Below are 16,200 nucleotides of genomic sequence, written 5' to 3'. Positions count from 1 at the left end.
AGGACAGGCAAACAGATTGTGACTTATCTAAATCAGATTGCAGCTTTTCACCTCTTCACCCTGCTGAAACAATCTGCAGAGTTTTGTATTGTATTGGTGGATGCAGTAACAGACAGGTCACTAATGTTTTTCATCAAGGTTTCTGCGTCAACGCAGTCATTTTCAGGGATGTTTTCTTTTATTTTGTTTTGTCCCTGATATAACAGCAAGTTGGTAAAATGCCTCAGTAACTTTAATTGCAGGAAAATAACATGCAACATGTAATTAGTATTACATGGGCTATGTTAATATTGATTGTGTCCTGCTTAACTTGCTCAGAAATAACTTGAGGTACACAGCTGTATCTGTTTTACTTGACGACAGACACGTTGTCCAAAAAATAGCTTATCAAATGGAGTCAATATGACTCCAATTAGTCATGCGATGACTAAAATTTGAATAACTTGTATATTGTTTTTCAAGCTGTGCACTTTAAATAGACTGTGATTAAAAATAAAAAAGGTACATAGAAACCACATTTGAGTGGCAGACTTAATACCTGACAATTAAGGTTATAAAGCGGTAGAAAATTCTCAGAAACTTCATGCGAGTTTAAGCGATAACCTAATTTAAAAACTTGACAGTTTTCTCTCACATCATTTCCAAATACTAGCATAAACATTTGGTTTTACCATGAACAGATGACAAATTCAATAAATTTTACAATTGCAAAGCTTTGCATTTTCAAGCAATATGTCTCATCAGGTTTTAATTCCTTTCATGGAACAATTAATTATTTCGTTAAACATCAAACAGATTTTTAAAAGCCTACCCCCTGCCTTTAAACAAGCTGAAATGACACCATACTCCAAAAATAATAAATATTGTTATCAAGCATGGTTTCCTTTTTGTAATTGAAAGCATGGACAGTAAAAATCTCCTTGCTCAGATTTTTCAGGCTGCATTTAGTCACCCTGTCCTCAAATTCTTCACTGACAAATGTCAGCCGTCCAGGTTGTAGAAATCATCTGTGCATGTGATGGAGGAATGCAAAATGCATGTAGAGGATGTGGTCATTTTACCCTTTAATAAGCAGAGTATGTGACTGGAATAGCTTTGATATGTGTAGGTCTACTTGTATGAAATATGTTTGTTTTTTTTTTTGTGATTTTCCAAGCTACATCTGGAATCCATGAACACCAACCTTAAGTATTTAAAATTGCTCGTTTCTTTTCATTTACTCCCAAGGAAAATTTCCAACTTCAAAAATTCATGGAATTTTGTTACTTTAAACGCATAACAATTTTATCTTTAACTATTGGAGGTTGAGTTTAGTGAGGGATTCTGATGATGATTGGTTACCAAGGGAGTTTCCCTCAGCAGCTCATTGAAAACCAAATATAAAGTTTCTTTATTCTTGGAAACCTTTGTAAGTTTGAAAATGGTGACACTGATCACCTTTGTTACAAAAACTATTCAGTCACTTCTAATTTTAATTAGTGACTGCATTTATTTTTCTGACACTAAATTGGTTCATCAAGTTTCGTCTTTATTATGCATTTGATAATTTCATCGGCTTATTTCTGCCACTATTTTGGTTCTTTTCCCATCATGGTTTATTTACCAAGAAAACATCAGTGGATGATAGTAAAATGTGTGTTTTTTTTTTGTTTGTTTTTTTTCCCCCTCACGTTTTAAACATAATACTGTTGGTATTATTTATTCCTCATAACTGTGTGACCAAAAATTTAAGGAAGAGTTGTGAATAATCTTAAGAAGTGACATGGAGATGTTTGCCAGTTTCATGGTGAAATTTACTCCATCTTCTTTTTCTTTCTTTTTTTAAATAACTGTTGATACTGAACAGAAATGTAGCAATGAAAGTGCTGCAGCCATATGATTGTTTAGATTTTAGATCTTTTGTTGCCATCTCTATTCTTTCTGTAAATGTTTGCTTTATAAATCTTGATATAAAAGGTTTTCTGGCAAAAAAACATGACAGCTTTTAGACTTGCACTTTGGTCCCAGATTTATTCACTTGAGTATTGTGTATCGAAGAAATAATGTGAATCTAAATATTTATCTTAATGCCTGTGCCTTTTTAAGTCTATTCATGTTTGTGCTTCATATTTCTGTGCTTAGATTTTCAGCTTAGTGTTGTAAATCTTTTTTATCATGTGGAGGGAAGTTGAATGTACTCAAAGGACTCCAAAGATTTGTTTTTGGATGATCTACTGAGATGTTACTTCTGAGTTGCTTTATATTGTGAAAACCTTCATATTTGAAATTTACAGTCGTTAAAAACCTTAATTGTAATTCTGTTTAAATCTTTAATTAATCATTGGTTTTTGGCAAGATATTGATGATATTTAAAGTTAAGAGGATGGGGTTTTCTTTTTTTACTCTGCTGTTGCTTGGTTTTGTGACTTGAGCATTCTGTTTTGTCTTTGTCAAGTGTTAAACTGTTTGAGATCATTTCCTCTTGTTATTTTTCTAGCTAAGGATGTGTCATTCATAAAAGTGAAAAAAGTAGCCGCTTGTTGTGGTTTTAAATCAGTTAAACCTTTATTGCAATACACAAATAGGCAACATTGTCTCCAGAATTATCCTTGAATACCAAAACGCCCTCAACTTTTGACTAAGCAGCTGTAGACGCATCAGAAACGGGGAATAAAATCCTGTTCTAATGCGACTTATCCTGTCATTAGCAGAGGAAGAAGATACCAAATCTTCGCCTATAAGCATGGCACATTGTGAATAATACCCTGGATATTATTATCTCCATTTCCTTCAACAATTTTCATTCAGAAAAACATTAGTGTGAGTAGAAAATGTCCCCAGGCTCAACTTAAGCAGTCCTGTGGAGTCTGGCTGTTTATGCTGCCGATTAACTCTTTCTTCATCTGTTAGCCCTTAATTTAACAGTGAAAACTGTCCCTGGTTTCCTGAATGTCAAACTGTAGAATCAAATTAGGGTTAGGAAAGATAATCTCAGAACACTGCATGGTACTGGCAGTTACACAGCACAAAGCTTTAAAGGCAAGCATAGCCACCTGGGTGTCCTAATGCAAACACATAATATTGCTTTGAAACCTGCTTGTTGTAGAGCACAGCACCCACCTCGCTTATTTTAATGCCAAAAAGAGATGTGTAAAAGTGAGGCCTTGAGTCACAGCACATTAAACATTTAGTAAAGTTATTATTTGAAGGGAGATCATGTATCTAGAACTAATAAAACTACAGATGTGGCACTTTTTTCCTTTTTTGGGGAAAAATGTTTACATACTATCACTTCTCTCATCTATTCAGAATAGGAAAGACAACAAAAAATATGCCATTCATGTAAGGCAGACATGTGCAGAGCTTCAGTCAGGAAGTGGCTACTTGAAAACTGTAAACAACACAAACACTTTAACACGGAAATTTGGGATGTAATCTAGGAATTTACTTTTTCTGTCTTGACATTTACAAATATCAATACCTCAGCTTCATTAAAGATTACAGAGAGTTTAAAGGATCCATGTCCTTAAGATGGAGTCTTTTGTAACAAGCATGGGTTTGAAACAAAATATGTGGACAAGCGTCTGTTCCTCTGATTAAGTGTCTGTGGTGCTGCAGGCCTATATCGCTTCCAAAGACCCTGGCAACCCTGACAAGGTGAAAGGCTTCATAGGAAAAACTGCATAATCACTAACCGGATACAAAATAAATCTTATGGCATGGTTGAGAGGACGGGTTGCATTTATCTTAAATATTCAGAATAGGATTATGCTATTGCAATAAAAGCTGTATTTATTTTAAGGCCTTTTTACACATCTTTACTAAGGCTACGGATATGTTGCCTTAGTAAAGGATGCTGTATAGACTACTGATTGGATGTAAACCGATGATGATCGGTTTTCCAGACTCTGGAGGAAGGTACAACATAACTCATTGTTCCTAATATTGCCTTTAGAAATGCCTTTTTAAGAATAAACATTTATACTAAGCACTTATTTCACATTGCTTATAAGGTTCCTACCTGTAAGAGGATGAAACTATCAGCTATCTTATTGTAAATTTCAAACATCGTAAAGCATCCATACAGATTAAAACTTAATTTCCACCTACAGTAAATGCCGAAAAACTATTTTCTGCAAAATGAACAACTGGTTGACCTAAGAGTGGCTCTTACTGAGACAAATGGACAACTGTCAGTCTTGCTTGAGTCCATCTGTGTCTTCAGAGTACATCTCCACTGTTTGCACAGGCAGAATAAGACCAAGGATCCAGCGGGCGCCAAACACATCCTTGAGATTTGCTCTCCAGGGGCTGCGGTTATCCACCAGCTCCCCTCTCTGCATCTGACACCAGGTCTGCCCCCGGGCCACCAGCAGCACCTGCTGGCAGCAGAAACCTGCACACACCAAGCCAATGCCCAACCATACGTAGAGCATCAGCACTAGGAACAGCTGCAGGCCGGAGATTGTGCCTACGAGAAAAAGGATTACATGAATTCAGAAGCAAAAAACAGTAAAAGTGGTTCCTCATCGGATTAAACTAGAAAACTCACCCATGAAGAAGTAGGCGGTGGACAGAGGTAGGAGGGTCAGGAAGGTCAGAGGGTTCTCAAAGGAGATGGAGTACTCGACTGTCAGGAAGGCCACGCCAAGAACCAAAGAATACATGCATACGCATGATGTGTAGATGCAGAACATGATGAAGTAACGCATGTTCTTGTTGCCGATGCAGTTTCCAGTGAAAAAACAGTGGTGATCCCTCCTGAAAATGACCTTCCTGCACAGTTTGCAGAAATGACGGCCATTAAGGAGGTAGTGGGAATCAACTTTGTCCGAGCAACGTGGCGAACACACGGGAATCGCAATCTCGTTGTCACTCTCGGCCGGATATTTGATTGTCATTATGTAATTCCCCAAAGCGTTAAACATCAGGAAAAGGAAAACCGTTGTGTGAAGGGCTGAGGAGCTCCTCAGCGACGTGTCTGGGTTGGGGAAGATTGTCGGGATGAAGAGGCAAAAGTGTAAAATAAATGTAGCTGTTGTAGCTGCAAAGAAGTACGCAGGCGCTACAGCATTAAGCAGTCTCAGCTTTAACATCCGGGTGAACATATCTGTGTGAGAGCAAAGGAGACAATAAACAAAAAAATTGGAATAATATATCTAGTTAATAACAGAACAATTTAGTGAGTAACTCAACTGGAAGAAAAATATACACCTTTTAAAAAACTCAGAAAACTGTGATGTAAATTGTTCTTAGTTGCTCCTTAAACCTCTAAATATAATCAAGTGCTGTCAATTGCCAAACAGGTCAAAGGAGGAGTTATTGAGAAATTTAGGGTTAGTTTATCAAAAAATATATCAAGCTTTCTCATCTCACATATAAGAAGGAAAGTCATAAGAAGTTTGTCTCAAGTAGAGAAAGATGCTCTGCTGCAGAGATGAAACCAAAATTTTACTTATTAGCTTTAATGCAAAAATGCCATGAAACACAGCCTCTACCATGAAACCTGGTAGACTGACGCAGCAAAATACAGAGCAAGCCTGAAAGAAAACATGCAGGACTTGAAACCAGTGTGGAAAATGGTCCAAACAAAGTCCACACCTCCATTCAATTAAGACTCTGTGTCAAGATGTGAGAATTGGTGTTCAAAACCACTTCCATCCAACCAGACTAAACCCATTTGGAAAAGAAGAACTGGAGAACATATTTACTTAGACGTGCACAGCAGGTACAGTCAAACTCCAAAAGACTCGCAGCTGGATGTGCACTGAAAGGTGGTTATAAAAAATCACTCATTCATACGGCTGAATATTATCTCAGTGCAAAAATGCATAGTTTAGTATAAAAGCAAGTTCTTTAACATTACTGAGTGTATTCATTTTCCAGACAATAGTTCTATCCGAGTTGAAATTACAGAGTTTGCGTTTAAATGACACAGTTTGGGGGTTTTTCCTACAAAGATTGAGTGAAGAAAACACAACTCCGCAGACGACAGGAACTAATTTCTGAGCAAATGAGGATCTAGGGACTCTCAGGTGCCACTGAGAATACTAAGAATATCTCATCCTTGTTTCAGAGGTCTACTGACCTAGAGCAGGAGCGAACTTTGGATATAAAAACCTCCAGACTAAAATTAACACTCTAAACCTAAATCTATCTATCTTATACCTAAACAGCGTGATAGGATGTCGTGTCAAACGCACATTTACGCCTCAGCTATGCTTTCTAATTCCCTGCAGAATGATGTGTAGTGTTGCCGGTGATGACGACGATCACTTTATTTTGTCTAATTTATCTCCATGGCGACAGATGAGCCTACCTGCAGCTGTCAGAAAGCGGGGGAGCTGTCCTTTCAGCACCACGGAGCCTCGGCTCGGTGCCCTGCTGCCTCTTTTAAGCGCAGACAAGAAGATGTCTCTATTCAGCCACGTTAAGGACCGTCATCACTGAGGTGTTTGCTTGTTTGTCTACCGCCCCCTGCTGGTCTGGGTACGTCCTGTTATCCTAATTTTTTCTTTATGAACTTGACTTGCTTTTTTACTTTTAAGAGGATCTAAATGAAAGATTACAAACATTTTCTGTTTCTGACAAACCAGATTTTGACTAAAAATTTCAATCCAGATTCTGCATGAAGTGCACGAGGCATATTTAAGACTTTTAAATAATGGTTTGACAATACAAACAACCTTCATGCTATCTTTATCTCCTTATTAAAAATAACAATAGTTAAAAAACAATTCTGAGAAATATGCTCAGCGTTTTTTAAAATTCTTTGGAAATCATTTAAACCTCTAATTTGGTGTTTTCATACCCACAGAGGAATCTGGATCCCAAAGTTAAAAGATGAAACAAATGAAGCATAATAATTTAGAAAAAAATGTTTAAAAAATATATCTATTAAGTCGTTGCTACTACTACTACTAATACTGCTAAGAATGATAANTATANTTATCAAAATACAAATAATAATAATAATAATAATAATAATAATAATAATAATAATAATAATAATAATAATAATAATATTATGATTATTATTGTTAAGAATGTTGATTATATCATTATATAATTATTTTTATTTTATTTTTTCATTTGTTTCACATTCAACTTGCATGTACTCAACTATAATTATTATATATTATTATAATTAGGTGACATCTGGAAGTAATTATCTGCTCTTCTTTTCACTGTGGGAGTGGCTGGGGGATCAGTGAGTAGAGTAATGACCTTGTAATCCAAAATTTAAGCGTTCCAATTAAGCATTTTATTTAAGAGTAGGAGCATAAAGGTGGAGGGGCTAAACATTAATACACACCACACTTTACAGATTTTATTTGTAGAAGGTTTTGAAAATCATGTTTTCACTTCACATCTAAGCTACTGAATGTTTGTGTAGCTCATCAAAGGTTATGAAGACGTTTGAAGGGTTTTAAAATATCTACAAAGGGAAAGCTCTGATTTAAATGATACAGTGATAACAGTGTGATGTTTGGATTACATCTGAAAAGTCTGGATACAAGAACACTCCAGTAGGTGGCAATCCAGCCTCAGTTATGTAGCCTCTTCACAGGCGCTGTCAGCTTAAGGGCCCCTACAAATGGAATATAGCATCACCATCAAAACAAGATATCACCTTGGATACAAGACTGCTCTCTATTCTTACACACAAGAAACAAGTTCATACACCTGCTTTCTGTGAGTCTGGAGAAATATTTCAACACACATTAGTGCTTCACAAATAAGTGATTAAAACACAAATCGCCACTACTTCCTGCTTTTTACAAACTATATCCTAAATAAAACCTTTACTGAGTGTAGGATTTCTAACCTCACTGTTCGGTGGTAACAGCTCTGCTCTGACCCACCTGCCATGCTTCACCAGTGTTGTCATATATATATTACTCCACCATTCTCTGCATTCAGAAAAGGCTTACGGCAGAAATGGTGACTAGTGGGATATAAAATGTTAACAATGATTCTACACCAGGAATGGTTTGTGTATTAAAGGTATTTTGGGATGCAACCCAATAAAATCCATAATGCACTTATCATATTGCATGTTGCAAGGTAATCTTTATTCTCACCGCTTTATTGATGAGTCAGCTCATTTTCTTGCAGATTATGTCCATCCAGTAGGACAGCACCTGCAAAACAGTGACAAATACAATTAGACAGAATTAAACATAAACTGACTCATAAGGGATCCTACAAAATGCTTACTCTGTGATTTGGGGATGAGGGCCATTTTTTTTCTAAAAGAGAGCTTCCCTCATGGAGTTAGCTGTGCTGTAGTCGTGAAGAAAGCTGCTTCACATGAAACAAAGTATTCTGCTTGTGTTGAGCACTGAGATTTCACCCATTTCCGTCCTGATGGGATGCACCCAGTTCACTATCTGGATCAATATGGATAAAAATGCTTCATCACAGGATTAAGAAGATCTCTTAGGTCAACAATATATTGATTCTCAGTTGCCTCTCAGTTTACTGGCTGAGAAAGGTATAACCACGCTAATGAGCCAGGTGTTAAAATGATGGGTTGAGGGACCGTCATGATTTGTTCCAGTCCACTTGTAAAACTTGGAGAACACTTATTGCAAAGTGTCCATATTCTTCGAACTTTTTTCTTCCGTTTTACAACCACAAACTAAAATGTATTTCACTGGGATTTAAAATGATCCCCCAACACAAATACATGCATGTTTAAACCATGAAGAAACTTATATTTTTCTCCTTTTTACTTTGAAAAGTGGCTCAAGCTCAATCAAGTTCTAGAAATGTTCTAGATATTTCTAGAAAGGTTTTTATGATAACCAGCTTCTTTTCATTGTAAATTTCAACAACCAACATCTATGATGCCTTTAAATTAGCCAATACACAGCACACCATGTTTGTTTGTTTTTTTATTATTTTTATTTTTATTTTTTTATGTTTAAATGTTTTATGTTTCTGAGCATTTGGGTTGAATTATCCTTTGCTTACTTTCAGATTCATTTTGTGAACTGACACACACGCTGATACAACTATTGAAAATATACTCCTAATTTCTTAAGATTAATCTTTATGTCATGGCAAAACGGAATTAAACGGGTAGTGATTATTTACAGACGCTCCCTTCGCGGTAGGGATAATTGTCAGACGGTTCCTGAGTGGGTGGGAGTTTCTCTTCTTTCTTGGAGAAAAAAAAAAAAAAAAGCAGCATCCTCATCACCAGCGCCAAACGCCAGCGACCAGGAAGCTCCGAGAGGTGAGCAATGTGAAATTTAAACTATCCGTTCAGCGACCTAAATGCGCACTGAAGGGGTTTATTGCGCTGATTTTGGCGCAATCGTCTTTATTAACTCGCACAACAGGGAGAGGTGGGTGCGCTGGCAGATTGGTGTGCCGCAGCAAGCAGGAGGAACAGTGAGTCGCCGAAAAATGTTTGCTTGCTTGGTAAAGAAAACCTCGTTGTTTTCTAAATGTAAAGAAGGCGTGACAATGAGGTGAACACGGAAAAGTTCATTGCGCGGGTTGATGCCTCTGCTGAGGATGATGATGATGTTCCTGGAAACGTGTCAGATAGTGTTACACCCAAAGCAGGTGCATCGTTTCTTCTTCCCACTCGAACACCTATTGTTCCTCCTGTAGAGTCAGCTGGGTGGTCAACTCAGCGTTCATTGTTGTTTATGTTTATGATTTTAGGAAATTATAGTTTGATTTGTGAGGCTGTTCATTCATGCTGCATCCCTGTCAGTCTGGACTCTGCTGGAATCACAGACACAAAGCCTTTCTTGGTCAGCTGAGCAGGCATGTTGACCTGTTGATTTATTTTATTAAGCTGGTTGCGCTTTGCAAAATTGTTCGTATCCTTTCAGCTTGTTCTCATTTTGCCACATTGCAACTGCAAACTTAAATGTAATTTAGTGGGGGTCATAGACCAACAGAAGGAAATGATTTATGGGTTTTACAACTTTTTGCAAATGGAAATCTGAAAAGTGTGGTTGGCATTTGCATTCGGCCTCAATAGAGTCACCTTTTGCTGCAATTAGAACAAAGCTGGATTGTATCTGTAGCTTTGCGGTTGTCAGACTGGATGGATAACATCTGTGAACATCACCTTTCAGTCCTTGCTGCAGATTGTTGGTTGATTTGATCTCCTAGGATGGGAGCTGACTACAAACGCATACCTCACTTTTTCTTCCAATAAGCCATTATGTATTACTACTTGTTGGCCTATCTCACGAATTTCCAATAAAACCTGTTGCTAACTATCTGCTATGTTCTGAAAGAAATAAATGCTGGTGTCATTTTTACCCAACGGAGAAGGGAGATGACCTTAAGAAATGCCAGATTCACATTCACTTTTGACATTTTAGCAGGTCAGAAAAATATGTCGCACCATAATTGGGAGCTTTGAAAACCAATCTTTTAATGTTGCCAGAAGTGTGTTAGAAAGCTCACCACATCTGATAACGTCGGGTAAATGACCGTGATGATGGTAATTAGTGTTGTTCATTAGAGGAGAGGAAGTGGATCTTGTTTCCAGGCACCCATATGTGCATCATTCTAAAATAGAAATATTTCCTCATGTTATTCAGAACCTTAGATTTATAAAAATAGACTGTTTCCTTGGAGCTTGACAAACCTCGCTGCCTCTAAAAAGCCATTAATCCAGTATCACCGGAGATACCCTCATTGAAGGGGGGGAAAGCGTAACATTTCCTCCAAACGAACATGCTGTAAAGGTTTGATTATTCCTGGCTGTGTGCTCTTTAATGCACCGAGTTGGAATGAAGGAAGGCTAGGCATGCAAGTGCAGACCATTGTAAACATATTCACACCACTTGAACTTCTCATTTTGTTGTGTTGCAAACTTTACATAAAGTGGTGGATTATTCTGAAGTGAAAGAAATCCTAAAAGTTTGGGATCCTCACAGAACAGCTGGAAAATTATGGCGCATGGTGGCGCAATACTTCTCAATGTTTTTCCAACCATTATGCCAGACATAGATTTAACCCTTCTAGTGTGAACGTGTTGGAAACGGCCAAATCTGCAGTACCGTAATTCATCCAAACTTTGCGCGATCTGAAAATTTCCAACAGTTTCTGAAAGGGGAGACGTTTCGCTTTCCAGCCAATAATGGGTTATAACGATAAATTTCACTCCCGTCGTAGCAAGGAGTGAAATTAATCTGAGATCTTTTAATAGACAGTAAACTGCGAAAATAACCGCTAGACATTGAAGGTTCTGGTTGTTATGAATAAATGGGCAATATACATTTTCTCACAGGAAATTTAAAGAACTTTGTACAATTAAAATAAGTAAAAATATCCAAGCAGAGATTTTACACTTAGGACTCAAAGGGTCAAAGAGGAGAAACAAAAGCAAATGAGGTGGATTAACGGTTTCTGCCAACCGCTGATGGTGTTAATCAGGATGTGTTACTGCAGAATATCTTCTCTCTGTCCAGAAATTAAACTGTTGACCTGTCATGACAGGATCTCAGTCAGAAGCATTTTCAGATTATTGTAAGACTGACTGCTACTGGAGATCCTTTGTGCCCACAGCATCACCATTCACAAGCATTCTCTTCCCTTTGAGATCAATTAATTTAATTAAAAAGGGGGCTGATGCGCAATTGTAGTTTTTGTCACACAACAATTTTACATCTACTTTAAACTGGATCTCTACTTTGACGAAATCTATCGGGTAAATACTCAATAAAACAAACCCATGTTTGTGACCACAATAATACAAAATTGTATCCAAGTTCAATGTGTGTGAATATTTTTAAAAGAACTCACACAAGCACATGCACTATGTTCTTATAGTCAAGCATGTGCTTGAATTCGTTTTTCCTCTCAGATTTTAATAATGCGATAATTTTGCAGCGTACTGTTGCTTTCAAAATTTGATCCCATACAAGGGATGGAAAAGTGCACTCTGAGGCCCCTAAGGGGGAACAAATGAATGCCGGTCGTCTTCAAGTATCACACAGACATTAATAATTCAGGAGGTTTTAAGCGGAGATTGATAAAAGAATCTGGCAAACGCAGAAAGACATACTTCCTTCAGAGTCAAGATGAAATAAGTTTGGTTAAAGCTAAAGCTGATTTAATCAGTATTTTTTTTAATAACTTTTCCTTCTCAGTTCTGTCCTAGCTATAGCTCACACCAGTTAAATTAATTTTCTTGATCAAAACTGTAAAAAATGTAATTAGGCAAAACAGAAAAAGGCAAGGAAACGACATCCAAGAACACAGCCGAAGGTTTAATTGCAAAACAAAATGTCCACCCTAATCGAAGGCAATTATTGTAAAATCTGCAGTTCAAATTTGAGTTTGTAAGGTGGGGGAAGTTGGTTGAAATCTGGTCTAGAAAGCAGGAACTTGAAGACGTAACAAACTGGCACTCTGGAATAATTTAAAAGCGCTATTTTGCAAATGACTTCTTTTGACGAAAATTATATGTTTAAACATTTTTGCAGGTTTCAGATATGTTATGCTTTCAGGTCTGCTCCAAACCAACAGTGTTAGTGTGATATCTTCAGGAATGCATCAACATCTGTGTCACCTGAATAGCCAGCTTTATGTTGGCAAACACTGCAGTGGTTGTATCAGTTTTCTCTACTTTCAGTCATTGTTTTACTGCCAAGAGTTGAACTGTAACATGGTAATTTAGCTTTTAATACAGTATCCTAACATATTGTGTCATGCCACTCAAACTTTATGTCCTTCTGCAGTTTATCCACAACATGTGATAAATGGAAGATAAGTTACAATACTGATATAAAATCACACTCATTCATTTAGCTCACACGCAGAGAAAACAACAGTCACAGCTGACGGTATTTATCTGGTAGAGAATGAATTTCATCTGCTCTGTGAACATTAGTAGAAATTTTGTTCCGTTTTGGAATACTTAAATGTTAAAGGCATTCTTCTACATGATAAATTTCATGCTCAATAGCTGCAGGCTTATTTGTGGTCTGGCTGTTGACTCCCTAGTAATCAAGTTTGATTATCCTGGGGCAAAAATGTTTCCAAAGCCAAAACAGTTTTTATTCCCTGTTCTTATTAATTTCAGCATAGCTCCTCACTTTTCCTGGGCAAACAATTTTGTGGTAGAATTGTTTAATCTATAATTTTCCCACTTTGCCATTAACCAGCTTTACATCTACTGAACGTATTCCTTTTGAAAAGCCATAGAGATTGACATGCTTCAATACTGTCCTGTTATAAATGCAATGCATATGTGGTATCATATTCCTGTTTTACTGATCCAGATGAATCGGGCCCTTTCCACATAATGAAATTCTTCTTTATTTTAATTTATTTATGTTTCATATTTTCAGTATTTTCAGTTTTTCTGGTGTTTTGGTCCATATTTGCTCTTTAAGCCTTTGTAAGAATAATTTAATATTTTTGCTTAGTTCTGTTGGCTTATTGCATCATGTTGAACAGGAAAGGGGCTCAGGCAAAGTGATCAAACCTTACAAATAGCGAAGCTGATGCAGAAAGATCCCTTTTTATAAGTCAGATGCATGCCATGCATATTGAGAGGGACTTCTTTGGCGAGAGAGGAATAAGGAGACCAGTGTGTTGCAATAATTAAAAATGAACCAAATGAGAGATGAAGAGGAATAGAAAGAATTCACACTTTAGCAGAGACTCCATTCACACCACCAAACGGTTGTCTTATAGACTTCCCCACGTGTTCCCTGTGGAGGTGATGATTGCAGTCCTGGCTATTATTGGGAGTGAGATGTGTAGTGCTGCACGTATTCAGGTCCTCTCTGTGTGAATATAAGGACAATTTGTCCCCAACATAATTAATATGAGTGTGCCAGGATGATTGCATCATGTGTGAGTTGTATTCATGTGAGTCATCTCCCTGGCTGCATGTCTCAGGCTGTTGGGTATAAATGAGACCGTCGGATAGCACTTTGGTAAAACCCCCTTTTGACAGAAAATCGAACACAAACATAGGCTTGATGATGCCACGGATAGCTGTGAAACCTCCATTTGTATTCCATCTGTCATTTAAGCGCAGCCGCTCCGCTCTTCAGGCTCCGCTTTGTTCTTTTTACGTCTTGTGGCGGGGTGTGGGCTCCCTGCTATTTAGGATTCAAGCTGTGAGTTCTCCTGTTCCACAGGGGTCCATCGGATTGATGCCGATGCACGCAGCATCATTACTGATGTATACGGACCAACAAAGAGCTCCTGGTAATCTATCATCTATACATGGCATCAAATATTCATGGGTTTGTGCAGACATAATCTATTCTCATTTGTCACTTTTCACTGGCTCCTTTTTTTTAACAAACTGTTTTTTCTTAAATATGCAACCACCTGGTAGAAAGTGAGATTGAACTTTTCAGGATTAGTGTAAGAAATTAGTGTGTTTACAGCACTTTGAATTAAATGCATTCTTAAAGTCATTTGCAAGTTAAATCAGAAAGACAGGACACAGCTGAGCAGGAAGACATGGTGAGGCATTTTTTATGCAATGCATATTTTCAGCATTGCAAAAGTATTCATACCCTGCAAATTGTCACATTTCAAGCTCATAGAAAAGTTTCAGTGTGATTTATATGATAAAGACAAAAGTGGTAAATAATTCACCGTTTTAAATCTGAACAGTGTGGCTTGTACACATTTAGCCTAACGGTGCTTTTAGGAAGCATTTGGTTGCACAAGAATTGAATTTAGGGATATCAGAGTTAAGGGGACTGATTCAGATTTTTATCTATAAAAAAAACATTAATCTATTTAACTTTGATTTTACATAATACACCAAACAAAACAATCAATTATGCTGAAGGGTCCTGTGTTCTGACAAAATGCTAAATACTACTGAAAGTCTCTAACTCGGGTAGTTAGATGGCTACTAAGAGCATTTGTGGTCCTAAGTAAACAGTCTCTTGTTAGGTTGTTTGCTCTTTCAAGTGATGTGTGCATTTGCGAATTGAGAAGATATGAGTGGAATAATCCAGAATATCTAGACATGCAAAATGTGATTGTTGAACTGGTCAATTTCACATTCGTCCTGCTGCATGTAGCTCCACAGAGCCCAGATGGGACCTAATGAGGAGTCTATGTTCAGTTCAGTCTATGTAGCAGCAGCCGGACAGCCCTCAAAGGGGAAGCTTATGTGAATCCAGACAGGAAGCAGGTGTTAAGTTGGATGAACATGGCCCCCTTTTGCAGCCATCGTTCCAGCCATGATATGGATCATTCAGCCCCCTGAAACGTCCTGCATAAAGGGGATGCCAGACTCGGCAATGAAGCAAACACAACTCACCGGTCTGTGTTTATGAGAATGAGCCGTGAGAGAGGCAAAGCCCCTTCCCTTCTCCTCTGCTGAGCAGGTGGTGAGCTGATTGTGTTCACGCCTCCGCCCATTTCCCCCCTTCAGACTGAATCTGAAGAGGCTTGGCCATCCACTCATCCAACACCCCCAGCTCCAGTGTAACATCATCAAAACGCACACCAGCAACTTCTGTGAAGTTCAGAAAAACATCCATTCACACCGTAAATCTGCTTAGGAGGCATAGGAGCTTGATTTTTTTTTTTTTTTTCTTTTTTTCATAGATTATCTGTCTCTTGTTATATTATCAGGACATAGTGAGAGTTTTAACAAATATGTAAAAACATCCAACATGAAGTTCTCCTGTATTCCCTGATATCCTAATGTGAAGTAAAAAAAAAAAAAAAAAAAACTACTATGTTAACATATTCTGTGCATGACTCATTTGAAAATAACAGTAATTCAGAGGCAGAACACTTTTTGGAAAAATAACACACATTTTACAGGAATTGAGGCAAAAATGAAGTGAAACTTTAACCATATAGCAAAGTCATTCTGAGTCAGTTGTTTTCTACTTCCAAAAGCAAAAAGCGTCACAAGAGAAAACAGCCTCTTTAAGAAGGCTGCAGTCAAGAGGGAAAGTGCATCCCTGCAACCGTGATTCTCATTTTCACCTAGACGGTGAAGCATCCTTGAGGTTGGCCTTTTTCTCTCACAGAGACGACCAGTTGATTAGTTGCCGAGGTTCATATGTCAACAGAGGCAAACGTTTTATTTATGGCCCATTCCTCTGAGACTGCGGAGCCATCGTGCTCATCATTCCCCTCAGGCATGCAATGTTTCTTTATCCAATTGAAAATTTGACAAAGGCATGAAAGCTTTATAGGTGCTGTCAGCCACTGCTGTGCGATAGTTATCGGACTGTCATACAG

At 37.7% G+C, this 16,200-nt stretch overlaps 1 protein-coding gene and 1 long non-coding RNA gene across 2 annotated transcripts; both read right to left on the bottom strand.

The window, feature by feature from the left end:
- Positions 1–1,132: 1,132 nt before the first annotated feature.
- LOC106938784 (palmitoyltransferase ZDHHC22-like) lies at positions 1,133–6,447 on the bottom strand. Its single transcript, XM_015020942.1, has 3 exons — positions 6,299–6,447; positions 4,532–5,089; positions 1,133–4,450 (listed from the first exon to the last, which is right to left on the bottom strand). The coding sequence occupies exons 2-3, from the start codon at positions 5,085–5,087 to the stop codon at positions 4,173–4,175; spliced, it is 834 nt and encodes a 277-aa protein (XP_014876428.1). The 5' UTR covers positions 5,088–5,089; positions 6,299–6,447; the 3' UTR covers positions 1,133–4,172.
- Positions 6,448–7,321: 874 nt separating this feature from the next.
- LOC106938782 (uncharacterized) lies at positions 7,322–8,475 on the bottom strand. Its single transcript, XR_001422696.1, has 3 exons — positions 8,200–8,475; positions 8,064–8,123; positions 7,322–7,570 (listed from the first exon to the last, which is right to left on the bottom strand). It is a non-coding gene; the product is annotated as an uncharacterized LOC106938782 (long non-coding RNA).
- Positions 8,476–16,200: the final 7,725 nt, after the last annotated feature.

This window comes from Poecilia latipinna, unplaced genomic scaffold (genome assembly GCF_001443285.1).
Source record: "Poecilia latipinna isolate Pla-1442-1.1 unplaced genomic scaffold, P_latipinna-1.0 Scaffold2690, whole genome shotgun sequence".
Taxonomy (NCBI): Eukaryota; Metazoa; Chordata; class Actinopteri; order Cyprinodontiformes; family Poeciliidae; genus Poecilia; species Poecilia latipinna.
This window is presented reverse-complemented; position numbering and strand designations above follow the sequence as displayed.

Coding starts and splice junctions, on each gene's coding strand:
- LOC106938784 (XM_015020942.1), bottom strand. CDS start 5,087: ATGTTCACCCGGATGTTAAAGCTGAGACTGCTTAATGCTGTAGCGCCT. Junction 4,451..4,531: donor CACCGCCTACTTCTTCATGG/GTGAGTTTTCTA, acceptor TTTTTCTCGTAG/GCACAATCTCCGGCCTGCAG.